General features: G+C 60.2%; 2 protein-coding genes across 2 annotated transcripts; one reads left to right on the forward strand and one right to left on the reverse strand.

The window, feature by feature from the left end:
- The first annotated feature begins 3,780 nt into the window (after nucleotides 1-3,780).
- Nucleotides 3,781-8,634, forward strand: SLC22A31 (solute carrier family 22 member 31). The gene is made up of 9 exons (XM_028142996.2): nucleotides 3,781-4,166; nucleotides 5,788-5,891; nucleotides 5,987-6,141; nucleotides 6,439-6,607; nucleotides 6,816-6,961; nucleotides 7,058-7,166; nucleotides 7,285-7,499; nucleotides 7,909-8,020; nucleotides 8,262-8,634. The coding sequence occupies exons 1-9, from the start codon at nucleotides 3,789-3,791 to the stop codon at nucleotides 8,566-8,568; spliced, it is 1,695 nt and encodes a 564-aa protein (XP_027998797.2). The 5' UTR covers nucleotides 3,781-3,788; the 3' UTR covers nucleotides 8,569-8,634.
- Nucleotides 8,635-9,139: 505 nt separating this feature from the next.
- CDH15 (cadherin 15) lies at nucleotides 9,140-25,776 on the reverse strand. The gene is made up of 14 exons (XM_008140080.3): nucleotides 25,692-25,776; nucleotides 18,668-18,826; nucleotides 18,376-18,531; nucleotides 17,177-17,321; nucleotides 15,579-15,739; nucleotides 14,598-14,726; nucleotides 13,980-14,165; nucleotides 12,838-13,091; nucleotides 11,927-12,069; nucleotides 11,532-11,768; nucleotides 11,122-11,361; nucleotides 10,874-11,010; nucleotides 10,503-10,670; nucleotides 9,140-9,610 (listed from the first exon to the last, which is right to left on the reverse strand). Exons 1-14 carry the CDS (start codon nucleotides 25,731-25,733, stop codon nucleotides 9,410-9,412), a joined length of 2,358 nt encoding a protein of 785 aa, XP_008138302.2. The 5' UTR covers nucleotides 25,734-25,776; the 3' UTR covers nucleotides 9,140-9,409.
- Between the last annotated feature and the right edge of the window lie 1,563 nt (nucleotides 25,777-27,339).

The following is a 27,339-nucleotide window of genomic DNA, read 5'->3' on the forward strand; positions in this document are numbered from 1 at the left end:
TAGGGGCTTCAACACATGAATTTTGGGGACACAATTCAGTCCACGGTAAATAGTAAAGGTAATAACATTGGTAAACATAAATGCCAGTATTACTGTATTTTGTATAGTGTGTAACTCTTTTTTTCCCTATATTATTTAATAGGCAATTGCACAAAATAATCACTAAAACCTATGGTCATGGGTTCATAATATATAAAGATACAATCTGTGGTGATAATAATATAAAGGAGGGACAGAAATGTATAGGAGCAGTGTTTGTATACTTTTAAAACTTATTGGTATTATTCAAATCAGGGTGTTGTATGTTTAACCTAGGTTGTCACAAGATGTTAATTGTAATCCCGAAGGTAACCACTAACAAATACCTAAAAATTTTGTGTAAAATAAAAAGGGAATCAAGAAGGTATATATTAAAAAACAAACCAACAAACCAAGTAGCCCTGGCCAGTGTGGCTCATTTGGTTGGGCCTTGTACCACTCACAAAAGGTTGCTAGTTTAATTCTCCGTAGGGGCACATGCCCGGGGTGCAGGCTCAATCCCTGGTAGCGGGTGTGTAGGAGTCAGCCGATCGATGTTGTGCTCTCAGTTGGTCAGAGTGTCATCCCGGAGGGTCATGGGCTCGATTCCTGGTCAGGGCGTGTACCCAAGTTGTGGGTTCAATCTCCAGTCACCTTGTGTTTCTCTCTCACATTCATGTTTCTCTCTCCCTTCCTTTCTCTCGCTCTCATCAATAAAAAACATATCCTCAGGTGAGGATTAAAAAAAAAAGTTCAACCCATCAAGGACCTGTAACAATCATAATCATACACACACCAAACAACAAAGCCCCAACGTACATAAACCCCAAACTGACAGAACTGAAGGGAGAAATACATAGGTTATACAGGGTGAGGCAAAAGTAGGTTTACAATTGTTGTGAAACACAGACTTTATTCTTGTATTATTATTAACTATTGTATTATTTTCCATACAAACAACTGTAAACCTACTTTGCCCCACCCTGTTGGAAACGTCAATTCCCCACTTTCATAATGGACTGAACAACGAGACAGAAACTCAGTACAGAAACAGAGGACTTGAACACTCTAAGCTAACCAGACCTAACGAAATATATAGAACATTTAACCCAACATAGCAGAATGAACGTTCTTCTCCAGGGCACATGGAACATTCTCAAGGACAGACCATTTGTTAGGCCACAAAACAAGTCCCAGTAAATTTGAACAGACTGAAAACATACAAAGGATCTTTTCTGACCATAATGGAATGAAGCTAGAAATCAGTAACAAAACAAAGCGGAAAGTTTCAAACTTCAAAGTTTTAAAGTTTCTTTAAATGGAAATTAAAGAACACACTCTTAAATAACCAATGAGTCCAAGAAGAAATCACAAGAGAGACTTTTTAAATAATTGGAGAGTATGGAAAATAAAACGCATAGGAATGCAGGAAAATTTACAGCTCTGAATGCCTGCTACATAAAAACCATCAAATTACACCCAGCTGGTGTAATTTGGTTGCGTGTCCTCCCAAACAGAAAGGCATGCAACTCAAGTAAAAACACGGGCAGAAGATTCGAACAGTTATTTTCCAAAAATATACACATGAACAACAAGCACATGAAAAGATTTTTAACACCAGTAGCCACTAGGGAAAAGCAAACAAAAACCACGATGAACTACCAGGATGAGTATAGTTCCGTTTTTGTTTTTTAAAGAGAAGTTAAGTGGTGGCAAGGAGGTGGAGAAATTGGAATCCTCGTACATTGCTGGTGGGAATGTAAAAACAGGCAGCTGTTGTGGAAAATCGTTTGGTGGTTCCTCAAAAAGTTAAACATAGACTCACGACTTGACCCAGCAATTTCGCTTCTACACATACACCTGAAAGTTCTGAAAACAGGTCATCAAACACCTGTATAGTAACGCTCATTTAACATCGACAGGTTTTGCAACTAAACGAAATGACATGTAACAAAACCAATCTTACCATAGGCGAGTCCTATATAATAAAAGGCTAATATGCAAATTGTCCCTATGGGGGTGGGAGTTCAACTGACCGGGAGTTAGATGTGCACTGACCACGGGGGGGGGGGGGGGGGGGCGGGGGGGGGGTGTTGCGGAACTTGGTGGGTGTCGGTGACGCAGCACTGGCAGCGAGTGGCAGTGGAGGTGCTGCTGCCCTGATGGGGCCTGACCAGAGCGGGACTGGGACGGGTTGGTGGAGCAGGTGAGTGGGCGGTGCCAGGCCAAGGCGGGTGCGAAAGGAGGCCCTGGCTGGCAGCCAGCAGCCAGCAGTGGGCAGCCGCTAGGGACCCTACCCGTGCACCAATTTTGTGCACTGGGCCTCTAGTTGATATATAAACGAGAGTGAAGTTCCCACAGCAAACCATCAACGTATAACAAAACAACTTTGAATGAAATGATGTTGTTGGAGACTATGCTGTACACCAATGTTCACAGCACTAGTCACACAACAGGCAAAAAGTGGAACCCTCATGTCCATCCACAGAAAACATGTGACAGCTTTATATAACGGAATATTACTCAGCCATAAAAAAGGAATGAAGCCCTGGCAGATACTGCAAAGCAAGTGAACCTTGAAAACATTATTCTAAGTGAAAGGAGCCAGACCCAAAGGCCACAAATGGCACGGCTGTTGTGAACAGGAACTGATTCCTTACACGACTACCAGGTTTTCTTTTGTGGAGATGAAAACATTTTGGAACTTGATAAAGGTGTGGTGGTAGCATAAAATGGTAAGTTTTACGTTGTGTGTATTTCACCTCAGTCAAGTATTTTTAAAACCAATAACATCCTTAAACATTGCCAGCTAGAAAATACAATGCAAATCCACAGTCCCTTCACAAAGCAACAGGAAGCAAACTACTTAGGAACCTTCAGGTGTAACCTATCGGGCCTGCGGCAAGGTTCCTCGCGAGGAAAAACGGAAGTTGGAAACAAACGCGACCTACTTTGCTCCAGGGAAGGGTCGCCTCCGCTAGGGTGACGGTGCCGGTGCCCCTACTTAACTCACAAACGCAACGCCCTTCCGAGCCAGGTGCCCACAAGGACCCAGAGCTGGACAAAGTACCTGAAGCTAGTTTTGCAGAAATAACGACGACCGTCTTCAAACTTCCGAGCATGGAGCACCAAGCAGACCTCACTGGACACCACACTCCGCCGGGGCTGCAGCAACGGTGGCCGCACCGAAGGGCAAGGGCCGGGGCTGGACACGGGAACAGAACGGTCCGAGCCGCTCCCTCCCGCGGCGGCAGGGCAGCCTCAGGCTGCCGGCCCGGGGGCGGGGAAGCGGGAGGGTCGGCATCCCGTGCTCCGTAGGCCCCACGCCGGGCCGGGAGGGCTCCAGGGCGCGTCTGGTCCGCGACCCCCCAGGCACCCCGCGGCCGCCGGGCTCTCAGGCCGACGCCGAGACCCCGAGACCCCGAAGCCACCTGACAGCGTTCGCCCGGGGCCCGGAGGACAGCCCAGGCTCGGCCTCCAGGGCGGCCCCGAAGCCCGGCTTGCCACACCTCCGCAACCCCGCAGGCGCGCCCAGGCTCCGAGACCCTCACGTGCCTTGCAGCCCGGGCTTAGCCTCTCAGCCCCGCCCAGTCCCCGCCCCTCTCAGGCCCCGCACGAGGGTCCCGTCCGCCCCGATGACCACGCCCCTCGGGCCCCGCCCCCCAGGCCCACCTGCCGGCCCCGCCCACCGCCCATTAGGCCCCGCCAGCAGCAAGGCTCAGCCGGGCAGGTTCCTCCCTCACGGGTTCCGCCCGGGCGCAGAGGCGTCGATGGAGCCGGAGGTGCGGGTGTTGCGCGCGGCGGGAGGCTTCGGCCGGGCGCGGCGCCTGCTGGCCACAGCTTCGTGGCTGCCGTGCGTGGCGCTGGGGCTGGCACTGGGCTCGGAGCCCCTGCTCACCGCGCTGCCCGCGCACCACTGCCAGCCGGACCCCGCGCTGCTGCCCCCAGCGCTGCGCACCCTGAGCGGGCCCGCGCTGCTGGACGCCAGCGTGCCTCGCCTGGGCCCCGCGCGCGCCCCGAGCCCCTGCCTGCTCCTGCGCTACCCCGAGCCCTCGCCCGGCGCCCACCCCAACGGCACGCGGTCCTGCACGCGAGGTTGGCACTACGCGCTGCCCGCCGCCGGCCTGCTGCGCAGCCCGGTCACCCAGGTGCGAGAGGACGGCTCTTCTGCACCCTGCCACCAACCTCTGCTCCCCTCCTTCGTAACCCCCTTATTCTGTACCCCCATTCCTCTGCCCCCCTGCCCCTCTTCCCCCATTTCTCTGTTCTCCTTCCTCCGGTCCCTCTCTGCTCCCCTTTCTCTATCCCCTCTCCTCTGTACCCCCTCTTTCTTCCCCCCTTTCCCCTCCCCTCTCTGTCCCCCCTCCTGTTCCCCCTCCTTTCTCTCTCTTCCTCTCTCTCTTCCTCTCTCCCCCTCCTTCCTCCCGTTTTTTCTGCTCCCCCTCCTTTCTCTCCCTTTCTGTCCCTCTTCTCTTTTCCCCTTCTTCCTCCCACTTTCCTCTGTCCCCCTTCCTCTGCTACCCCTTTTCTTTGTCTCCCCTCCTTCACTCCCATGTCTGCCCTTGGTCCACTGAGACTCTCATTTGGGCGTGCTGCCCCCCTCTCTGATGGTGCAGCTGATGCCCAGCTGATCGGGGTGCCAGGTAGAGTCCAATGCCCAAGGGCTGCCAAGGTGGGCAGGCAGCCTGGGGGAGGAAGAGGAGGAGTTGAGCTGAAGGTATGACCAGGTAGGCGGCACCAGGAGTTCACTTCAGTGCCAGGAACATTTTGAGCAACCTGTAGCTTTGGGCTATGCCAAGACTGGGTTTCCAAAACAGAAGGCTTTGAATCGAGGGAGCAATACAGTCAGTTCAGTTTGGGAAAGGCAGACCTCCCACCTGTGAGGTGTGTGCAGGTTGGACTAGAGGCAGGGGCGCCCGAGGGGGCAACTCGGGGGTCTGGGCGAGAAGAAATGGGGGAGAGGGCAGCTAGTACCTTCTGACCCTAACTCCCTTTGGCAGCCTCAGCCCCACAGCTGCGCCCCCATCCCTGGGAGGATCGGCCGTGTGGAAACTGGAGCGAGGTTGCCACATCCCTGCCAGTCCTGTCTTTGGCCCTCCAGCCAGCAGGGCTTCTCTCCTCCCACCCATTCTGTTCCACCACACACCTGCTTCCTGATGGTACAGCGATCAGTCAGCTGGATTTTAAAATTAAAACTCTGACACTCTGTGACTCCAAACAGTATGTTAAGCTTGTACAAAAGGCACAGGACCTTAGTGGGAAAGTGCAAAAAACTGAGGTCAAGTGCCCTTGACAGGAAAAGCAGGTGAGCACAGCTCTGCAGGCTGTTCCGGGAGTTGCTCTTGAAGTGAGGGCAGGGGAGAAGTGAGGGTAAGGCCCTGGAGGCCCTGGGCACAGCAGGTAGAAACTAAGGTCAACCAAGGTCCAGGCTCTGGGGGAGAGTGAGGGCTGGAAAGAGGTGAATGAAACTCCATCCAGAAAAACAGAAACCAGACTTGGGGCTCCATGTGGGTACTCTGGGGACCACAGGTCATCAGCTCCTGGGGGCTCAGCCCAGACATTTTTCTAATTCCATGTGAGGCCCACCAGAGTCAGGAGACACACTGTGTGACCTCGAGCAGGTCCCTTGCCCTCTCTGTGCCTCAATTTCCCCTTCTATCAAGGGAGGATTGGAGCGGGATGTCTAAGCCCCCCTCCAGCCTGATATTCTGGGGACTTCGGCAAGGTGGGGGGTCCTGGCTGGCTGACAGTGACGGGTGTCCCCTGCAGTGGAACCTCGTGTGTGAGAATGGCTGGAAGGTGCCACTGGAGCAGACGAGCCACCTCCTGGGCTGGCTGTTGGGCTGTGTCATCCTGGGCATGGGCTGTGACTGGTGAGGTGCTGCCCCTCCCTTGAGCCCCTCAGGGTCCAGCTGAACTCCTGAGCTGTCCTGACTGGCACCCATGTGTGTCCCCCGCTGCCCACCAGGTTTGGCCGCAGAGCTGTGTTTGTGGCCTCCCTGGTGCTGGCCACAGGCCTGGGGGCCGGTGAGGCTCTGGCTGCCAGCTTCCCTGCCCTGCTGGCCTTGCGGCTGCTTCACGGGGGGTCCCTGGCAGGGGCCTCTCTGGCCCTCTACGTGACTCGTGAGTACTGTGGGGGACTGGAGAGGGGCACCCACTCAGCCTAGGCCTCCCACCCCACTGGAGGAGGATGTCAGCCGCATGGGAGGGTTCTCTGTACTCTTGTTGAGGGCTCTTGAGAAAACGGAGGGCGCTGTTTGCTGTGTGACTCTGCTGTTTGCGGGCGGGCTCAGGTGCTGGAGTGGGCAGTGAGTTGGCTCAGATGCCCACTCCTGAGCAGGTCAGCAGTTGGTGCCCGCAGCCCTGGACAGAGCAGCCCTCTCTAGCGGCCTCGGCCTCAGGCCATCTGTATCTGCTCAGGCCTGGAGCTGTGTGACCCCCCACACCGCCTGGCGTTCTCCATGGGGGCCGGCCTCTTCTCGGTGGCAGGCACTCTGCTGTCGCCTGGCCTGGCCCTGCTCGCACAGGACTGGCATCTTCTGCAGGGGCTGAGTGCCCTGGCAACAGGACTCCTGCTGCTCTTTTGGGGGTACGTATGGCAGGAGACAGGTCAGCAGCCTCCTTGGAGGCCACCTGCCACTTCCCTCTACACCTCCGTGCAGCACGAGGCATGTGGGTGTGGGATAGGGACACAGGAAGCCACTTGATGTCCTGACCCTGGTTCCAGGGAGGAAGGGCATTGGCCCTTGTTATCCCTGCGTGGAGGACCTGCAGGCATCCTCACCCCATCCCTGCAGGTTCCCAGCCCTGTTCCCCGAGTCTCCCTGCTGGCTGCTGGCCACGGGGCAGCTGGCCCAAGCCAGAAAGATCTTGTGGCACTTTGCGGAAGCCAGCGGCGTGGACCCTGAGAGCAGCGCTGAGGAGGAGAGCTCCCTGGCTACGGGTAATGCACCAGCCAGGAGCAGGGGGGTCCTGGGTGCGGGAGGAGGAAAGGTGTCACCCCCACAACACACCTTCTCCTGTTCTCTCACACCCATAGAGCTGGATGTGCTGTCTGCAGGGAACCCCCAGCCCCAGCGCCACTGGGTCCTGGAGCTACTGCACACGCGCGTCGCCTGGAGAAACGGACTCATCCTGGGCTTCAGTTCGTGAGGAGAGGAGGGTGTGGGTGGGCTGAGAGGGATTTGTGCCCCCCACCCCTTTTGGGGGTTCAGCCGCCAGAGTCCTGAGCTCTGGCTGAATCCATAGCTTTGCCCTCTCCCCCAGGTTGGTCGGTGGGGGCATGAGGGCCAGCTTTTTCCGAAGACTGGCCCCTCATGAGCTGGCCTTCTACGGACCCTACTTCCTGGGGGCTGGCCTAGAGGTGGTGGCCACCGTCTTCCTGCTCCTGACAGTGGATCGCTGGGGGCGCCGCCTGGTTCTGCTGTTGGGCACGTTGGTCATGGGCCTGGCATCCCTGCTGATTCTCTCGGGGGTCCAGTGTGAGTGCAGAGCCCCGTAGGCGAACAGGGTCACCCTGTTTGGCTGAGGTCAGCCCGATGGAGTGGGAAGGGTCCTGGGATCAGCCCCCTCCTGGGGGTCATAAGAGAGAAGCACACGTGTTGGGATGAGGCCACTGTTCTTTTTACCTTGTTCATCTTCCCCCTGTGCACCCAGAGAAACTGAGGCCCAAGGAGGTAAGGGCCTACAAGGATATACCTGAAGGGGCTAAATGTAAGGGTCTGGTCTGGACGGGGGCGGCCTGGAACACCTGATGCCAAACCCAGAGTGCAGGTGCAGGGGTGAAGGGTTGGGGAGGGCAGGCCCAGCAGGACCCCTTGAGACATGGACAAGGGGGGAGCCGGGCACCGCCGGGCCTGGGCAGCATGGGACCCCTCTCTTCATCCCCAGACCTGCCGGGCTGGACTGTGCTGTCCCTCTCTGTCCTGGGGCTCCTGGCCGCCCAGGCCGTGTCCACCCTCAGCAGCCTCTTTGCAGCTGAGCTCTTCCCCACAGTGATCAGGTGAGCTGTGGGCTGCCCAGCCTGACATCCTGTGTCCTGCCAGCCCAGCCCCCAGAGCCCTCTTGGGATTGGACACCCCACACCGCTCCCTCCCCGGCGTACACCCAAGACTTCTTCATTCAATCACATCTGGAGTCCAGATGGTCTTTTCCTGGGTGGCATGGGGGACACTGGCACAGAAAGGTCAGGAATGGAGGATGGCCACCTGCCCAGGCGGCTCACACTGTACCCTCTCCTGCAGGGCGGCAGGGCTAGGCCTCGTGCTGGGTGCCGGGTTCCTGGGCCAGGCGGCCGCCCCCATCACTGACATGCACGGCCGGCGGGGCTTCTTCCTGCTACACGTGGTTCTCGCCTCTTTTGCCATCCTCACCCTGGTGTGTGTCCTGCTGCTGCCCGAGAGCCGTGGGCGTGGGCTGCCCCAGTCACTGCAGGATGCTGACCGCCTGCGCCGATCACCGCTCCTTCGGGGCCGTCCCCGCCAGGACTACCTGCCCCTGCTGCCACCCTCCCACAGCTGGGCTCAGACACAACTGGTCCAGGAAGGGTGACTCTGGCTGGACAGTGACACACCTCCCCTCAGAGGGCCACCTGTCAGTGTGGGCAGAGGGGTCTCAGGGAGGAGCTGTGGGCTCAGTGTGAAGGGGGAGTCCTCGGTTGGGCCCCTTTTTCCTGGGGGCCCTGGCCTCCTCACCCCAACCACCACTTGTGAAGGATAAAGGCGTCCATGGAACTTGGCATCCTCACTGGTTCTTCCTTCGGGCTGCATCCTGGGCTGAGGGGGTCCCCACTCCAGGCTCGCCCACGCGAGGGTGCCTGCAGCCCCTCCCACCGCTCCCCTTGGGAGGCCAGTCCCCACTGCAGGCCTGGCGTGGCTGGGGTGGAGGGAGGCACTGCCGGTCATTGTGCAGACCCTGTACCGGAAAGGCCACGCTTTTAATTCACATTTGCCGGAGAGCTGCTTCCTTTCATACAGAGATGAGATCTGCATGGGGGTGTCAGAGCTGGGAGTGAGGGTGCTGACCCCCTCACAGGTGACTCAGAGCAGTGCTTGTTGGGCTCTCAGGGTGGTAGAGGCACCTCCTTCCCACAGCTCCACTCCAGGCTCTGGGCTCTGCCCCTGGGACTGTGTCTTCCCCTGGAAGAAGCAGGCTGCCCAAAGCACCTTGGGTGTGGGACCAGGTGCCCTGTGGCCATTTCTGCATAGGTCAGCTAGTCCTCCCGCTACACGGCCAGCTGTTGACATGTGCCGTCAGACCGCTGTGGTCAGGCTGTCCATCCTGGTAAGGATGTCCACCCGCTGTGTCCAACTGCTGTGCCCTCAGCAGGGTGGATGTAGGTCCCCATCAGAAAGCTCTCTGCCCTGTCCCGAGTGGCCGCTGCATCCGGCCCTCAGGGAGGCCCGTACAAGTCGGCGAGCCGGGCGAAGCGAGGGCCCCAGTCTTGGAGGCAGCTGTAGTCTTGGTCCTCGTCACCCAGGCTGGAGAGGATGGAGCTCAGTGTCCCCGCCATGGACCCATCGCCTTCGTAGTCATAGATGAGAGCAGTGTCGTAGGGTGGGACGCTGAGGTCACTGTCCGCAGCTTCCAAGCCCTACGGAGAGGCCCCAGGAGCTCAGGACCCCAGCACACGCACCTCAACTGCAGTGCAGGGTGAGGTCAACCAAGGTATGGCACCAGGAAGGGGCAGAGGAGGTCTGAGGGTTACCCGGGGGTTGAGGAGCAGCCCTGAGTGTGTGGGCACCACTGGGAGCCCCAGTCCCAGGATTCAGATTTGAAAAAAGAAGGTTCCCTCTGGCTTTCCTTCCTTGGGCCCAGCTCTCCCTGAAGACTGTGTCCTGCCTGAGGCTTCCTGACACCCCATCTGGGAGAACAGTTGGTTCTGCCTCTTAAAGGCTTGGCTGCGGTCTGTTGCCTCCACCTGTTAATGTACACATTGGCTTCTGCAGGTTGCATACCTGAACCCGGGCCTGGCCCTCGCCAGGCAGCTGTCAGGGGCGTTCTATGAGGCAGGGCACTAAGTGTGCAGGCAGGTGTGGCCCCTGGCACGCTCCTGAGAAATACCTGCATGCTCCCCCTGTCGCCCACTCAATTGGATTTCCCAGGTTCTGGGCATCTCCTGTGTTGACCTTAGGAAGTCAGTGATGCTGTGTCCAGAGGAGCGACTATGGACGCCTGGGTTCAACTGCCAGCTGCACTTCTACCTGCAGCGGTCATTACACAGTGCTGCAGGGCAGTCTACAGCCAGCCCCAGCTCCACTAGGTCTGCCGCGGTCTTGTGCGGGGGTCACCAGCCCCCCTCCCCGGGGCTTCAGTGGCTGTGACCCTCTGTTCCACAGCCTTGCTCTGCTCTCAGGGCCTCAGGAGCTTCCTGGAAGCGTGAGCCCACTCCCTGCGGCTGCGCATGTACGGGGTACACGGATGTGTTTGTATGTGGTGTGTGTGTGTGTGTGCCCCCTGCCCTCTCCACCCCGGGGGGGACCTACATCGTTGATGAAGTCTGCCATGTCAGCGGGGCCGGTGGGCAGCACGCGGGATGGTGGGGGGCGCACCCAGCTGAACGGGGTGTCGCGGCGCAGCAGCGGCCGTCCCAGAGGGGCGCTCAGGGCTGCCAGCTCTGACGGGTGGCGCAGCTGGCTGATGTCGTAGGCATCCTGCAGACAGAGTACGTGGACTTGAGCCTGGGTCCATGGCAGGGTGGGCTTTCCATCCCAGGCACCTTTCTGAGAGCGATAGGTTTGGGGGCTTGGGGAGAGGATCTGGGGAGGCCCCTACCCTTGGAGCCTGGTTGCTGGCCCACGGCCACAGCTTAACTTTCTGAGCCACCACGCCACCCCCCCCCCACCCCTGCCCTTACCTGGTCTTCCTCCCCGCCCCCCTGCTCATCATAGTTGAGGATGTTGTCCCGGAGGTCATCCTGCAGCCCCTGTAGAAGCCCCTTGTCCCATGACCGCTGTCGGAACCGCGAGAGGAGGGCCACTGGCAGGGCGAGCACTGGGCAGGCAGACAAGGTGAGGTTGGCCCCCAGGAGAAGGAGGCATGGGGCGTGAGGGGCGGGGGTCGGGGCGGGTCTGAGGGCAGTGGTCTCAGGGCCTGGGCACTCACAGAACAGCAGGACGACACTGGCCAGCATGATGACCAGGGCGCCCAGGCTGATGCCTGTGCCCTTTGCCCTCAGCGCAGCGGCCCCCTGCAGGCAGACGCCATCCTGGCCGCAGTGGCACACGGTCACATTCAGGAGCTGCTCGCGGTGCTGAGGTGGCTGCCCTGAGTCCTGGAGCAGCAGGCTGAGGCGGTGCAGCCCCTCCTGGACCTGGTGCCGCAGCCGCAGGCGCGCATGGCTCACTGTGGAGGGCACCTGAGGTCAGCAGGGCCCCTCCGTGCCCCATGGGGATCACGGGACGCTGGGCCTGTTCCCATCTGCCCCCTGAGTGTGATAACCAGCAGGACCACGTCTTGAGTGCCCCCCAGGTCCCAGGTCTGGACACCACCCCCGGGCAGGGGGCAGAGCTCACTGTTAATCTGGCTGAGGCTCCAGTTCCGGGCCAGCTCTGGGACCCTGGGGCTCAGCTGGAAGTGGAAGGGGGCCCCGTGGGGGGGCAGGTCCTCGTCTGTGGCACTCAGGAGAAGGCCAGAGCCCTGGTCTGGCTCACTGCACAGGCTTCCAGATGAGGGGGACAGCTCGGGGGCGTGGTCATTGACCTCCAGGATCTCAATGGACAAGGTCCCGGTGGCCGTGCAGGGCGGGGAGGCTGCAGACAGAAGAGCTGGTGGGCTTCTTGCCCTGCCAGAGCCACTGCCCACCCTATCATCGCTCAGGGAGGGCCTGGCTCCCAGCCCTTGGGCCAGCAGCTGGGACTCCCAGCCTGGGTCAGAGAGCCATGGAGTCCAGGCTGGACTTGGTGCTCACCATCGTCGTAGGCCAGGATGATGGCCCTGTACCAGCCATCCTTGAGGAAGGGGGACGCTGGGCTGAGCACACTCTGGGTCTGGACCCAGCCTGTGGCTCCATCCACTTGCAGCCAGTCCTCAGGGTCATAATCCTTAGAGTAACTGTTGGCCAAGGAGGGGAAATGGGAACAGGGTGCCCCTGAGCTACATGGGACCCCCTCAAGGTGTGGTCACATACAGACATACATGCATCCTCACACTGTGTGTGCGCGCACACACACACACACAGTCACATACACGCACTCACACACACACTCGCACACACATCACACACACACACTCACACACACATACACATACACACACACTCACACATACACACACACTCACACATACACACACACTCACACACACACACTAGCCTTTGAGGCCCTAAGCTGGTGTTTTCTATCCCAATTCACAGATGAGGAGACTGAGGCTCAGGAAGGCAGGTGCACTGACCAGGGCCCTGTGGCAGCTGAGTGACACAGCATCACATCAATAGGATTCAATCATGGACACGGCGGAGACAGACACAGATACACAGGGCCGGGCTGGGGTGAAGTCCCAGGACCAGTCCCATGGGAGCACTGCTCGCCAGGATGGACAGGGCTAGACACCGTCTGTTCTGAGGCTGGTCAGAATAGATGGTGGCCGTGTCAGTATGTGCCAGTTGTAGCCCAGTCCTGCCCTTAGAACAAGGTCACACCAATATGTGCTCACATGGGACTTGAGACCCCCTGAACGGTCAGGGAACACACAGATGAGCCCTCCACCCTCTGACCTATGCCCTGATGGGAACCCTCAGCTGTGCTTCTGGCCCTGGCAGGGAAATGGGGGGATGGGGCTATTAGCTCCCTCTGCTTCACCCCGAGGGTCCCGGGAAGGCACCTGAGCCTCTGCAGCTGCTGTGTGTCGGGGTCTCGGGCAGAGAAGGTGGCCACAGGGGTTTCTGGGGCCGCCCCCTCCGCCAGGCTGGTCCTCAGTGGATTCTCCTGGAACACAGGTGCCTCGTTGACATCCCGCACCTGCACGCTGACTCTGGCCTGATCCCGCTCCGCCCTGGGGGCAGCCGCCTGCAGGGGCACCTCGTTCTGCACCTCCACTTTGAGGTCATACTGGTCACAGCTCTCATAGTCCAGGGGCTGTGGGGAGGAAGCAGAGCTGATAGCCTGCTCAGGACTCTGGGCACCCGGGGGCAGGTGCGGCCGGGAGAATGCCTCCACGTGGCGCTGCTGCCCCAGATCTGTCCTCGAGCCCCAATTCTCCTTCTCCTTTTCAGCCTTGGAAAAAGAAAGCTTATGCAGGACAAAAGAAGGCACAAAAATAATGTAAAAATGATCAAATAAGTACTCGTCACTCAAAGTGAATTTGTTGGGTGTTGTGTGATCAGCTCAGTGTTATTTGGCTGGGCGGTCCGCCCAGCAACTCAAGCAAACACTCATCTGGGTGTTGACGGAGATGCTGGGTAGATGTGGTTACAGTGACATCTACAATCAATTGGCTTAAGGAAAGAAGACTATCCTGAACCATCTGGGTGGGCCTCACCCACTGCTGAAAGTCTTTAAGAGCGAAACAGATTTCTGAGGAAGAAGGAATTCCGCCTCAAGACGGCAGCCCAGCTCTGAGCTGCCAGCTTACCCTGCAAACTTCAGACTTGCCCAGCCAGCCCCATAGCGGGAGCCAATTTCTTGCAATAAATCTCTTCGGATATCAATATCTAAATATATCTATACCTTTACATGTGTGAATAGACACACGTGTGTGTACACACGTGTTTCCTGCTGTTTCTCAGGTTCATATCTGGCTGGTGCAGGTACAGTCTGTATTCACACACGATCCTTATACAGAGTGAGTGGCAGCACGCTGTGAACAACGCACAGGCCCTGTGGTCGGCGGGACCCGAGCTCTGGCTCCATCCCCTCCCTCTACTCTCTCCTGAGGATGCACAGAGGGCCCAAACAGGGTCCCAGGGTGTGAGGAGAGGCACCCCGCATGGGATGCTTGTGCTGGGGGAGCTGTGCGCCGCTCACCTTCACCACAGACAGCACGCCTTCGTTGGTCCTGGGGTCTGTGCGGATGGCAAAATGCCCATCGGGGTCGCCCTCCAGGATGGTGAACCTGGCTGCCCAGTTGGGGGAGCCCGGCAGGTCCCTGTCCTCCACCTCCAGCCGCCCCACATCGACTCCACTCATGGCCTCTGTGGCCTCCATGAAGAACTGTGGGAGCCACGCCAGTTACCTGCCAGGGTGGTCAGGGGTGGGGCCTCCCTCCCTCAAGCCTCCCGGCTAAGTGCTGCCCACCCACTGGAGTCCTCCCAGGTTTGTTTGCCTCCAGAGCCACTCACTACCCACCCCCTCCAGAGGCCCCACGAGCCCTCTCTGTGGGCTCCACTGCACACAGATTTGGGGGAAACAGAGGGGTGTCTGGGCTGCTTCTCCCGGCCCCCGCCCCTCCTGACTCCTTCTGATGGTTCACGGCTCACAAGCACCGTCTCTGTTGCCCCCAGTTCAGGTCTCTGTGCTACGTGTGCAAGGACTCCTGCTCCCAAGCACCCAGCCTCAACCCGCAATGAAGCCCTGGTCCCCACTGGGCCTGGGGAGGGGAGGGCAGCCTGGCAGGGGCTGGCGGTGTGAGGACAGTGGTGGCACCTCATCCCTGGTGAACCCGGGGGCATTGTCATTGACGTCCTCCAGAGTGATGATGGCCGAGGCAGTGCTGGTCAGGCCATCTCCAGACATGTCCGCCACCTGCAGGGTCAGATTGTACACGGCGACAACCTGGGGATGACAGCATGGGGGCGGGAGACTGAGCGGGCACAGGTCCAGGTAAGGAGTGGGCCACCTGCGGGCTCAGTTGACCCAGGAGAGCCCTGTGGGTGGCAGAGGCCCCACGTGGCTCCAGGTACCCTGCCTGCTCCCAAGCCTCTCAGGGTCCAATGGCAGCGCTGTCAAACCCTAGACTCTGCCCAGCCGTGGGGTGGGCAAGAGGTCAGTTACCAAGCCGATGAGCATTTACAAAGCACCTGCTGCTGCTGGGTGCTGGGTGCCTGCCATAGCAGAGAGAGAGATGGATGAGGGTCACCTAACACAGCAAGTGACCAGGCAGAGCCACACAGGTGGCCGTGGAGAAACCAAGAAGGACTTCCTGGAGGTGCGGGCGCTGCACAGAAGCCCGGCAGCAAGAGGCAGCAGTGGTCCTGACAGAGGGTGGCCATCACTCCAGAGCATGAGTGGTCGCTGTGGGGCCCCAGAGGTGACAAGCCCGACTGCCTAGCAGGCCATGGGTATTTTTGGCAGAACAAGCAGCGAGGACGTGTCAGGGCCAGGCACTGCAGTGAGGGCCTTTCACACCCTCTCGACCTAACCCTGCAACCACCCAGGAGGCAGGTGCACCCCAGGCCGAGTCTGTGCCCAGAGCCCGGAGCCACCATGACCATTTGCAGCAACGGGGGGGCCTCCTTCAGCTGCAGGGGAGGGCAAGTCTGGCTGAGCGGCCCTGGGTCAGAGGGCCCAACTCTACATGAGCTGCCCTGTGCATCTAAAGACACCAACAAGGTGGGTAAAGATGGACCGAAGAGGACACTGGCTCCCCTGTTCCCAGCTTTCAAAGCAGCGTGCTGGCGGCCTCACCTCGCGGTCCAGGCCCACTTGCACCGTGCGTATCTCCCCTGTGTGCTCATCGATGCTGAAGAGCTGGGGGCTGCCCTGCTCCAGGATGGAGTACCGCAGGGCCGCGTTGTCCGTCTCTGGGTCGTCAGCATCGGTGGCCTCGGCTCGGGTCACATAGGTGCCTGGGAAGGATGAGGGCATGTGAGCAAGACACCCATGAGTGCCGAGCCCTAACTTCCACTCCCCAGTGGCCCACCCTGCCAGGCCCAGGCTCCCGGTTAGGCCTGTGCAAACGCGAATGTCCAAGCCATTGCCTGTGTTGTTGGAGGGGGAGAAAGCAGAAGTGTGTGATACATGTTCAATCAGCAGCTGACGTCTGTGACTCCCACAAAACACTGGGACAGCCCGGCAGGGGCCAAGAGCACAGGGTCAGACGAGGTGAACCAGCAGGAGAACCCGGGCCTGGCCCTGAGCCCCAGCTGCCTGGGAGTCAGAGGGTGCGCCGGCACGCGGAGCAGGCGCTGTCCTCAGCCCCACCAGCGGAGAGAAGCAGTGGCCAGGGCCGGACCTGGGCTCTGGGGCCAACAAGCCACCAAATCTCAGGAAGGGGTGGGGGCTATGCAGGGGCCAGGAGGCTCCTCAATGCCTGTTCTCACACCCATTTCCCTCTGGTGAGATTTAGGTCTGACCTCCTTCCTCCCCCTAGTCCATCTGAAGCATGACTTGCCTGGGATCTGACCAAGCCCCTGGGAGCAGGATGGGGAAGAAGGAGGGAATCTGTCTGGAATGAAATCTGTCTGCCCTGGAACAGACTCAGACTAGCAAGTCCGTCCTGTAAAGACTCATAAAGGGCCGAGGGTTGTGTTTTGTTTGTGATAAAAATGTAGGATTAAGAAGCAATGAGAGCCCTAACTGGTTTGGCTCAGTGGATAGAGCGACGGCCTGAGGACTGGAGGGTCCCAGATTCGATTCCGGTCAAGGGCATGTACCTTGGTTGCGGGCACATCCCCAGTAGGGGGTGTGCAAGAGGCAGCTGATCGATGTTTCTCTGTCATCGATGTTTCTAACTCTCTATCCCTCTCCCTTCCTCTCTGTAAAAAAATCAATAAAATATATTAAAAAAAAAAAAAGAAAAAGAAGCAGCAGCAGCAGCAATGAGAGGCATGACTGCTTTGTGGGCATGGGGTTTCCTCTTGGGGGGGCGAGGGATGACGACAATGTTCTGGAACTAGATAAGGTGTTGGTTGCGCAACCTTGTGAATGTACCAAATGCCACTGGAGTGTTCATTTTAAAATGGTTAATTTTATGTTATGTGAATTTCACCTCAATTTAAAAGCCGCAGCAGCAGCCAGAGCTTTGCCATCCATGACTCCTCTCAATGCATTTTGGACGACTTGGGGGTTTGAAATTAACATTGAAATAGGAAGTGACTTGAGTTGATTGGTGGAAATTCCATCAGTACTGGAGACTGTTTACTGATTTTTAGACTCTTTGAAGACCTCTGACATTCTGCTAAAGGGAAATCCTGGGCTTCTGACCTACCCAGAGCCCCTCCATGGCAGTCCCTCCCCTCCCCCTCACCCCCCCCCTCCCCCGCGGGTGGCCCGGCTCCGCTCACCTGGCACAGCACCCTCCAGCACCTGGCCGGTGAACACCTCCTGCCGGAAGACAGGCCGGTTGTCGTTCTGATCCACAACCACAATCTCCAGGTCCGTGGGCTCCTCCAGGGTGGATCCTCCCAGGTCCAGAGCAAAGGCCCTTAGCTAGTCGAGCAGAGAGCAAGGGCTGGCACTGTGACCCCCACGTGTCCGTGGCTCCCACAGGGCCATGCAGAAGGGACACCACGTGCAGATTTGGCGTTCTGCTGGAAACACCAACTCAAACAGGTGAGAAGCGGTCCAGGGGCGGGGCACGTGCTGCAGCAAACGGAACTTCCCCTGAGGAGGACACTGCTTCCTCCTAGCAGGCAGGGCGACCCCCTGCTTCCCCGCTCGCCTTGGCCACCAGGAAGCTCCCGGCCCAGGTATGTTTCAAGTGGGATGGAAGTAGTAACGCTCTCACTAGCATTCCTGGTCTCTCTCCCTTTTTCTATACAGTCTGGCTCCTCTGGAAGGTTGTTTTAATTCCTCTGTGCACATGAAATTTTTAATTAAGCCACCTTTTGTTCTTTCGGAGCATGGCCATGATATAATTTCCAGGTAAAGACATCACTCTAATGACTTCCTGTGTAAGGAAACACAGTCTGAAGGAAGGTCCCAGGCACACGAGGCAAAGGCAGAGGACCCTTCCCCAAGGCAGGTCCGAACGACAGACCAGGATGGGGCTGGGCAGATCACTCTGCAGGGACTCCGATGAGGGCCTGACTCCCCCTCCCCCGCCCTCACCCTCTTGCTTATGTGGCTCCTTACCTCCCTCCCCACTGCCTTTTCTCTCAGATCTCACAGTCTCAAACCTTCCAAGGGTCTAGGATGCCTTCCCCTGGGCGCCACCCCCGCGGATCAAGAGGCACCTGCCAGTGGGGTTTGGCAGTGCTGTGGGATTCTTCCAACATCCCGTCCCCACCAAATGTAGCCCGCTGTGGGAGAACAGGCTGTGGGCGATGAGGGCGTCACCAGAATGGGGTGATGCTTTCCTTGCTGCAGGCTGCCCGTTCCTCCCATAGGGACCAAGCCCCTCCTCCACGGGGCCTCAGTTTGCTCCTTTGTTAAATGGGGGTGATTCCTTGGGTTGCCAGTCCTAGTCCCCAGTCCCCGCCCCCGGCCGCCAGTTAAGGACGCCAGATCTTGCTGGGGAAGTGACCTGGCCTAAAGTGCCCACCCGGAAGCGGTCCATCTTCTCGCGGTCCAGCAGGGCGTTCAGGAACACCTTCCCCGTGAACTTGTCGATGGAGAACACGCCCCGGGGCTCCTCGTCCACGCCGGGCCCCTGGATGCTGTAGATGACGCTGCCCAGCTGCTGCTTGTCAGACTTGATCTGCCAGGGCAGGACATGGGCTGGGGCGGGCAGCTCCACCTGTGGCCCCATGGCCTTCCCATCCGAAAGCACACACCTTCGGGGACCCGCTGGGGACGGCCACCCCTGCTCTGCCCACTCCCGCCCCGCCCCTCACCTGCACCAGTGGGTAGGGGAGGCGCTTGTAGTTCTCGGACACACTGATGGGGGGGATGACCCAGGCTCTGCGCACGCGGCCAGGCGAGGGCGCCCGGCGCCAGGGGAACAGGGTGCTGGGCCTCCTCAGCCCGGGAACCCCCAATGAGAGGTCCAGGCTCTGCAACAAAGACACAAACAGCTGTCACACGGCTCGTACCTCAGGGAGCCTGGGGAGCAGGCTGAGAGCCACTCTCCCACCGGTGGTGGGTGATGGGCAAGGGAGCTCCCCTCCCTGGAAGGCAAGGAGCACCTCGCCCCACATCAACACCCTGAGCTCAGGACCCTGCGAGGCCCCAAGCCCGGGGCCCCGAAGCTCAGTGTCTGTCTCTAGCCCTCTCCTGGGAGCCTGGGAACCTAGGGACCAGGAGTTATCACAGGCCTCGAGGGGCACTGACCATGCAGTACCCCCACCTCATCCTCCTGAGGGCCAGGCACCTCTCCCCGCAACGTGGCCCAGGGGAGACTCGGGTGCCAGGGCCTGGGAGACATGGTATACTGGGAACGGGGGAGAACCTGGGCTGGGAGAGGAGGGTGGGCGGGAGGCAAGTGATGAGTAATGGTGACAACAGCTGGCCCAGCGGGGAGGACCCTTGTTGTGAAGAATGTGGATAAGGGGGTGGAGAGTAGGCAAGAGAGCAGGTGCCAGGGGCACGCCTGCGCCCTCCACATGGCGGGACCTGTCAGAGGTGGAGGTGTGGGGGCTCCTGGCTGCAGGTTGGGGGCAATGGGAGGTGACAGGTGGCCTTCCAGGCCTCCTCACAGCTTGGATCCTCGAGGACTGGTGAGGTCAACCTGACTCACGCTTTTGTCAGAGAAGGCCCAGTGACAGGAAGGGTCGGCTGAGGGCCAGAGCGCCCGCCATTCTGGGCTGGCTTTCCCCCAGACCTGTGGACCCAGGTGCCCTTTCCACCCCTTAGTTCCGAGCACCTGGGGCCCCCCGGACACACTCCTCCCTCCCAATCCACACGCCCAGGGGCCTGGGATGCCCTGTGAGCCACGCTGCCCCTCACGCCCCAGTGCCCAGCCTGTGGGGCAGCAGAGGGGGCTGAGGCACACGTGGCCGCCGTGCTCCCCCTTCTGCCCCGGGGTGGGGGGCCGGCAGACACGGTCCCAGGGCCTGCCCATGGTTAGGCTGTCACCGCCTATTGAACTCTGGGATCAAAACCAGGTGGGCCAGCATCGGAGAGGGGCCCAAATGCTCCTCAGACCCACTGCCAGCTCTCTGCCACAATGACAGCCCCACCCTACCGCTCAGATGGGGAAACTGAGGCTCAAGAGAACGTCCCATCCTAGGAGTCAAGGGCAGAGCTGGCAGCAGCCCCACAAACCGCATTCCTCAGAACGGCCGGCCCTGGCTTACATATGAGGGCTCTACGCCGGCTCCCCGGCCCGGTGCTGGCTGGCTTGGGTATGGACTCCGGAGTGGAAGTGCTGGGGACCTTTCTTGCTCCCCAAATCATGGGTGAGGCTGATGCTGGAGCAGCTCTTGGATAGGCCAGGCCATGGGAGGGTGCGTTTCTTACATTCTCCTGCAGCCAAACCCAGCTGGGCTCCAGCAGGTGACTGGACCCCCTACCCCCACCACAGGCCTGGGAGATGTCTGCCCCCACCCAGGGTCTCTAGGCTCCCGGGCCCTTCTGAAGGGGGCTCTCTTCTAGCCGAGGCAGACCAGGTGGCTCCCACAGCCCCTCCAAGCCCTGCAAGGCCCCCTACCAGCTCCTTGATCCTGCTGACTTCACTTTCCCTTCCTCCCAGCCATGCAGTCTGTGGAGGGACAGCATGGGAGCTGTGGGCTGGTGGCCTCAGGGGAGTAGGGGGCAGTGTTTGGTGAGTGGGGGTGCTTAGGGGTGGGGCAGGGGCAGAAGGCTGCTGGGCTGTGTAATCCTCTTGTCTTCAATCCTCGTGCGCCCCCCTCATTCCCCCTCCCGTCCCGGCTTCTGCCCAGGGCTTGTTCTCTCCCGTCCCAGGGCCGGGCACAGTGGGTCCTGTTACTGCCATTCTGTCAGACACTTTGCTGACAGGACGGCAGTAACATCCAAACTAAAGCCAACCTCTCGGATGGCCCTAGCCGTCTCCTCAGTTTTGGAGTCCTCCTCCCACTGCCTCATCTAAAAGGCCAGCAGCTGGTCCCCGACGGAGCCTGGAGTCCAGGTAGCAGAAACCTGGTTACAGGAGGAACCAGGCGGCTGGCCAGGCTCTGAGCTCCCTGCAGCCGGACAGATGGCAGCGCTGGCCCCTGAGCCTGCCGGGGCTTCTTGCCAGAACCACCCAAGCACAAGCCACTTCCAGGTTGGCGTGGTGTTCCCACCGAGTGGAGACCGGCCTGCCTGCGTCACCGTGCTGGTGGGGACAGCCTATGCTTTCTGAGCGTCTGAGGGGAGCACCAAGCTCGAATCCTCCCGTGCCCCTTTCCTTTCTTTCCCTCCCTCCTCCTCCCCAGACCCTCTCTCAGCCCTCACAGTCCCTAGGGATGGCGGTGATCACCTCATTTCACAGCTCCCAGAGTGAGGCTCCCACAGGCTGAGTCCCCATTTGCTCGAGGCCAGAGCACAGCAGAGCTGGGAGCCGCAGGGAACCTCGCTCAGGAGCAGGCTCTGCAAGGAGCCCGGCGTTTGCCCCAGCGCCCTCCCTGCCCTGCCTTCAGCATGGGGTGGGGGTGGGCCGGGGGCTGGGCACAGTCCACAGGTGCTCCTTGTCCTCAGGCTCTTGGCAGGACCCTGGGGACACACTCAGCCCTGTCTAGCTGTGGCCACATCTGGGCCGGCCCCTACCCCGCCCCCCCCTCCCCCAGCCCACCACAGAGCCTCTGTGTGCCCGCTCCCTGCCAGGGCCCCTCTGACACTCCACGATGCCCACCAGCTTGGTGTGGGGCCGGTGCGGTGGGGGCAGAGCCTGGGAACCCTGGGTCCTTGTCTGTCTGTGGCTAAAGTTCATGAGGTCAGCAGAAGCCACAGAGCCTTGGCACGGGCCCCTCACCCAGATCAGAGGCTGCGGTGGGGGTGGCTGCGCTGACTTCCGGACGCAGGAGCAATTCTCAGTGCGTCCTCTGTCCTCCCGCACCCCCTCCCAGACGATGTGCTGGCCGGGGGACCGTGGGACAAAGTCACATGGACAAAGCCAGCTCACACAGACCCCCAGACGCAGGCAACACCGTTGAGTGACATGTACTCACATATGCCACCCATCTTGCTGTCTCCCACGCCAAGCCAGTACCAAAGGGTGTCATGGACCCCCTGCCCTCGAGTGGGTGCCCAGTCACACCCCCATGATCACCCTTGACCTGCCTTTAACCAAGGACCCGAGAGAACACTCTGGAAGCCCTAGAGACACCAAGGCCATTGCCCCTCCCTGGGGTCCACCCCAGCACTGGCACCCAACCCAAGGGCTGCCAAGTAATGAAGCTCCCACCGTGCAGAGCCCTTGCTAGGACCAGGCTGCGTGGGGAGCGCCTTACAAACACCCCTGCAGAGGCCAGAATGGTGCCACCCAACCCAGACCCCGCCAGGGCACTGGGCCTGTGAGCAGCTGGCCACCCCCTGCCCCGATGCTTCTCTGGCTTCAGGGAAGTTCCCATCCCGTAGGGTTGGTTACTCATCTCCTCCCTGGTCAGACAACACAGGCCACGCTGTGGGGCAGAGGCACGAAGCCCAGGCCAGGGTTCCAAAAGCTGACTAATCAACTCACGGTGTGTGTGTGTGTGTGTGTGTGTGTGTGTGTGTGTGTGTGAATAGGGATTCCATGAGTATACCCCAGGCCTACTGAATTACCCAGGTAGTCATGAAGCCCATGTGATTCTTGGGAACACTGGGGAAACTGGGCAGCCCTGAGCTGAAAGGTGGGACTTCAGGGTCAAACAGCCCTGATGTGGCTTCAGCCCTACAGGCAAGTCCCTCCGCGTCTCGGGGGCGCTGTGTGTGGGGTGACCCAGAGCCTGTGGTGAGCGCTGGGTGAGCAGATCACTGCCAACGTCAATTCCGTTCAGAAGCAATGAAGAGACAGTGCCCGCCAGAGGCCTCTCGCCCTTTGCCAGCGTCCGTCCTGCCTGCGGGCCTGGGGCAGCCCCAAGGGCTCTGCTTCTCTCCATCAGCCCAGGCGGGTTCAAAAGCAGGAACTATAAGGCAAGGCCCCTCTCTCAGGAGCCTGGGCATGTGGCCGGGTGCTCACCACCCTGGGCAAAGGCTGGGTGGAAAGTGAGGAGACACCCGCCCCCTTCCCCTCCTGGCACGGGGGCTTCTGGTGGCCCCTGGTGAATGGGAGCAGGGGGCCTGGGCTTGGGCAGGATGTTTGCTGACTGGGGTCTAGCTCCCCGAGTCCTGTCCACAGCTGTATGTCTTGGTTGGATAAAAGGGAGCACTCATTTGCTATTCCACCCCCGCCTGGTATAGTTGGGCAAACCTGAGAAAACAGCAGAGATGCAGAAAACAGCAGAAAACAGGATGCAGCAGCAGAGTGGGGAGGTGTCTGGGGGCAGGGACATACTTCCAACACGGCCTAGGCCCTGGGTTTCTCCGATTCAAAGAACCAGGCAGGAGGCCTGTAGCCTGGAGGAGCCTGGGCTGGGGGGGGGGGGGGGGGGGGAGGCCGGGTGCCATGGAGGTCAAGAATCCCTGCTCTGGACTCCCCACAAGCCTGAGCCCCTAGCCCCAGGCTGGAATCCAGGCCACCCCATTCCTGGATGGCCTGGCAAGCATCAGGCATGCCAGGAATGGGCCCAGCTGTCGGCCTGGCCCCAAGCACCCCTGAGCTCCCCTCCAGCTGCTGCAGGCTTTAGGGAAGGAATGAGGATGGTCAGGCAAAGGGCCGTGGGAAAAGCAGCCGTTTCCTCTGCCTGTTCCCGCTGCTGTGACAAACTGCCACTGCGCCACCCAGCCATCCAACCATCCAGCCACCTTGGAGAGCCACTCCCCAACTGTCACCCTGAGTGGCTGACAGCCCCACTCTGGACTGGAAATGATGAGCATCTGCTGTGGGCGCCATCTTGTTCTAGGCACTTTCCCACTTTCCCATTTTGCCAAGCCCCCAACAGTGTGGGCGGAGCCTCTTTCTTCCAGAAACCATGTGGCTCACTGGCCAGACACAGGCTTGGGGTCCCTCCCCGCAGGGCATGGACCTGTCCTGAGTCATCCCTGCTACCCAGTCCCTCTGCCTCTCCCAGGGTAAGCTCAGCTATTGGAGCTGCTGTGGGCAGAGGATGGGGTTCTGAAAATATACACTCTAAGCCCTCTGGTTGAGATTTTTAGGGGACCCAGGCAGGGGAGGGGCATGCCTCATCCAAGGCAAAGGATCTGCCCAGCCTGGTCTCCAGGACCCTCACCCTGACCCAGGGGCCCACCCCAGACAGCCCTGCAGGGCCTGAGGCCGACCTGCCTTGGGGGTTCATGGAGGTGGAGGAAAGAGTGTCCAAGGGCGGCCACAGAACCCATGTGGCTGGACAGGAGAGGACTAAAGTCTGAAAGCTGAGCCGGGCAGGGGAAGGGTGGGCTGGACCCTCCTTCCCCTGACAATGGAACTAATTTAAGCCTCTGTGTGCAGGAACTTGAGCAGCCAGGCCCCCATTGGCTGGCCCCTCACCCCCACCTGAATCCCAGCTGTCTGGCGAGGGCATTCTGTAGTACCCCTTGGGGGAGGGGCAAGGAATCTGAGAGGTTTCTACTCCCCTCCCCTCCGCAGAGTGGACGGTGGATACCCCCAGACCCAGAGGAGCAGGTCTGCGGGAATGTGCCTGCGATGATAGGATGCTATGACATCCGGTGGGGTGCTGGGGCAGAAATGCTGTTCCTAGATCAAGTGGGGAGGGAGCATGGGCGTGCTGAGGCATCTGGGCCTACAGGGGTGGTCTCCCAGCAGAGGGCTGGAAGGGCAGAGGCCTTGCGGGCTTAGGTGATCACCGCTGTGCTGAGCCAGCTGGACCTGGCAGCTGAGGCCTAGGCACAGGCACAATGTCTGGGGGGGAGTTGAGGGGGGACAGGGGGAGGGCCTAAAGGCAGGGGAGGAGGTGGTTGGAGCCTGGTGCTAGGTGACCTGAGGGGCCAGCTGCTGTGGAGGGTCGGGCTGGCAGGCACCTGGTCAGCTGCCAGGGCTGAAATCTGAGCTGGCCAGCCGGATCTGGGAGGTCTGTGGGAATTAGGGGACTGCGGAAAGCTCCTGTGGTGGGTGCTGGGAAGCCCACCTCTCATCAGCATCCCGTGCTGCCTAATGGGCCTGGGACTGTAACAGCAACAATAATTCTACCGCTGCCCGGCCCTGGCCCCTGGCCTTTGGCCTGTGACCCTGGCTCAGCCCAGTCCTCTGAAGGCCGGAGGCCACTGAGGTCACGCTCCATTCTCGGCACAGCCTAGCGCCTGCCCAGCAGCCGAGGGCCTGAGGAGATATGGCCCTACTCAGGAGGGCGCCCGTGGTGGGGAGGAAGGGGGCAGTCTGTGCTTCCTTCAGCCTATCCTGCTCCCGTGTTGGGGATGCGGGAGGGTTTGCGCTGGGACCTGGCTTCCCGGGCACAGGGTACTCCCAAGGGAGAGCGAGTTTCTGGAAGTGGAGCTGCCGCTGCTCCTGCTGGCAGGGCTCATGGAGAGGGGCTCCGACTTCCCCCAAACCTCAGCAGGGTCCCGACAAAAATCTGGCCTTCCAGCTCCTCCAGCTGGGGTGCCCCTGCTGCTCCACCCTCTCCCTGCCCTCCACCACAGGACTGACTACCCCAGGGCTGAGGGGCACACCTCCAAGGGAGAGGCTGGCCTGCTAGGTGGTCCCCTGGCAGTCCCCCAGCTTGGCTCCCCGTCCAGGCGGAGGCAGTTACTCTGGCATCTGGACCCCCCTCACTCCCGGGGCATACGGCGCCCTGGGCAGCGGAGCCTCACCCAGGACCCTCAGCTCACAGGCCCACAAAGGCAGCCAGGGCCAGTAGTCCCGGGGTGGCCGGGGCGCCCTCCTCTAAGACTCTGTCGGGCAGTGCAGGGAGGCAGGGACCCGGTGCAGCGCCTGTGCCTTACCTGGGCCAGCAGCCCGAGGGCGAAGAGGAGCGCAGTGTCCATGGGGCGACCGACGGGCTGAGTGTCCGCCTGCGGGCAGAGCTGCGCCTCCTGCTCAGACAGAACCCACTAAGTGACAGCACAAGTGCGTGGTGGAGGGGCAGAGTGAGTGACTGCACGTGGGCGGGGCGGGGCCTGGTGCTGAATGACAGCACAAGTGTGCAGGCTGGGGATCTAGTGAGTGACAGCACGTGTGTTGGGGCGGGCCGGGGGCGGGGTCTGGGCCTGAGTGGCAGCGCAAGTGTGCGGCAGGGCTGGGGGCGGGGCCAGGTGAGTGACAGCCTGTGTGCTGGGTGGGGTGGGGAGGGGGGCCGGGCTAGGACTGAGGGGAGGGGACTTGGGCTGAGTGACAGCACGTGTGCAGGGCGGGGCCTGGGCTGAGTGACAGCACGGTGCTGGGATAGAGAGCTGGGTCAAGAATGAGTGACAGCACTGTGTGGGCAAGGTCTGGAGCTGAGTGACAGCATTGCAGGGGATTGGGTCGGGGTTGGGGGGGGGGTTCAGGTGGGGGTGGGGTGACCAGGGCCTGAGTGACAGGACTGCGTGCACCTAGGTTGGGACTGGGGGGCGGGCCGTGACCGCACTTGGGAGGCTGATGGCAGGCCCTGGAGGGTCGGGGAGTCAGGCGGCTATTCTGGGACGCTGGCTCCCAGGGTCAGACGGTGGAACCGAGGCTGTCTGAAAAGGCAGCGGTCGGTGAAGTTGGGCTAGGGTACCAGAGTGGATCCATTCACTCATTTTCTTTTTCTTACTGGTCCCCAAACCTACCAGGCACACTCCTGCTTGGGCAGGGCCTTAGCACTAGCTGTTCCCTCTGCTTGGAATGCTCTTCCCCGCCTTAAGGGCTGTGTCTGATGGCGCCTCCTCACCACCCTGTTAGACATTGTCACGGCCCTTCACTGGCATCGCTCATCTTGAATTACATGTGCCAAATGTGTTCACTGTCTGCTGTGGAGCTCTCCTGGGCCGGGTTGTTCCCCGCCGACCCCCAGGGCTAGCACAGAGGAAGGCCAGGCACCAGCCGGCCCTCCCACCCAGCCAGAGCCCTTCCGTCCTGCTCCTCCTGCTCCGGTCTCCTCTGCTGGCAGTTACCTGGTTAGGATCATAGCGCTCTTCCCAAGCTCTGCCTGCCTCTCACGGGCCCAGCGTGTGCCAAGGAGTGGGGCGAGGGCAGGAGGGGAGGGAGGACCCTGGGGATGACATGCATTCGGAGGAGCAAGAGCAGTGGGGAGTGGGGCTGCTGACCAGCCCTGGCCCCGGCCTGGGGAGCCCCTGTCTGCGTCTCTGTCGCAGGAGCAGGTACGGGCTTCTTGCTTTTCTCTCCAGATTGCTGGGCTGCCGAGCAGGTGCAGCTCCATCTGTGCCCTTGGCCTCCTTGGAAGGAGGCCAAGCTACCTGGGGGAGGCTTTGGCAGTGACTGGGGCCCTGGCATTCACTGCGCCAAGGTGGGGAGCGGGGAGCCCCCTCCACCTCCAGGCTCTGAAGGCCTGGGGCTGGGGAGCAAACCCTGGGGGCCTCCATCCTGCCTCTGAGGGCAGGGCCCTCAAACACAGAGGAGAGGCCCTCCGTGCTTTGGGTTTCTGCCTCCTGGTGCCAGTGTAGGAGTGGG

Source organism: Eptesicus fuscus, chromosome 21 (assembly GCF_027574615.1).
Source record: "Eptesicus fuscus isolate TK198812 chromosome 21, DD_ASM_mEF_20220401, whole genome shotgun sequence".
Classification (NCBI taxonomy): domain Eukaryota; kingdom Metazoa; phylum Chordata; class Mammalia; order Chiroptera; family Vespertilionidae; genus Eptesicus; species Eptesicus fuscus.

Bases quoted from the DNA above. Each gene is read 5' to 3' on its own strand.
- SLC22A31 (XM_028142996.2), top strand. From the start codon at position 3,789: ATGGAGCCGGAGGTGCGGGTGTTGCGCGCGGCGGGAGGCTTCGGCCGG. The intron at 4,167-5,787 runs GTGCGAGAGGAC...TGTCCCCTGCAG, and splicing joins TGCGCAGCCCGGTCACCCAG to TGGAACCTCGTGTGTGAGAA. The intron at 8,021-8,261 runs GTGAGCTGTGGG...CCTCTCCTGCAG, and splicing joins CTCTTCCCCACAGTGATCAG to GGCGGCAGGGCTAGGCCTCG.
- CDH15 (XM_008140080.3), bottom strand. From the start codon at position 25,733: ATGGACACTGCGCTCCTCTTCGCCCTCGGGCTGCTGGCCCAG. The intron at 11,362-11,531 runs GTGAGCTCTGCC...TGCCCTCCACAG, and splicing joins GAGCCTCAGCCAGATTAACA to TGAGCCATGCGCGCCTGCGG. The intron at 10,671-10,873 runs GTAAGGGCAGGG...CTCTGTCTGCAG, and splicing joins GGGGCGGGGAGGAAGACCAG to GATGCCTACGACATCAGCCA.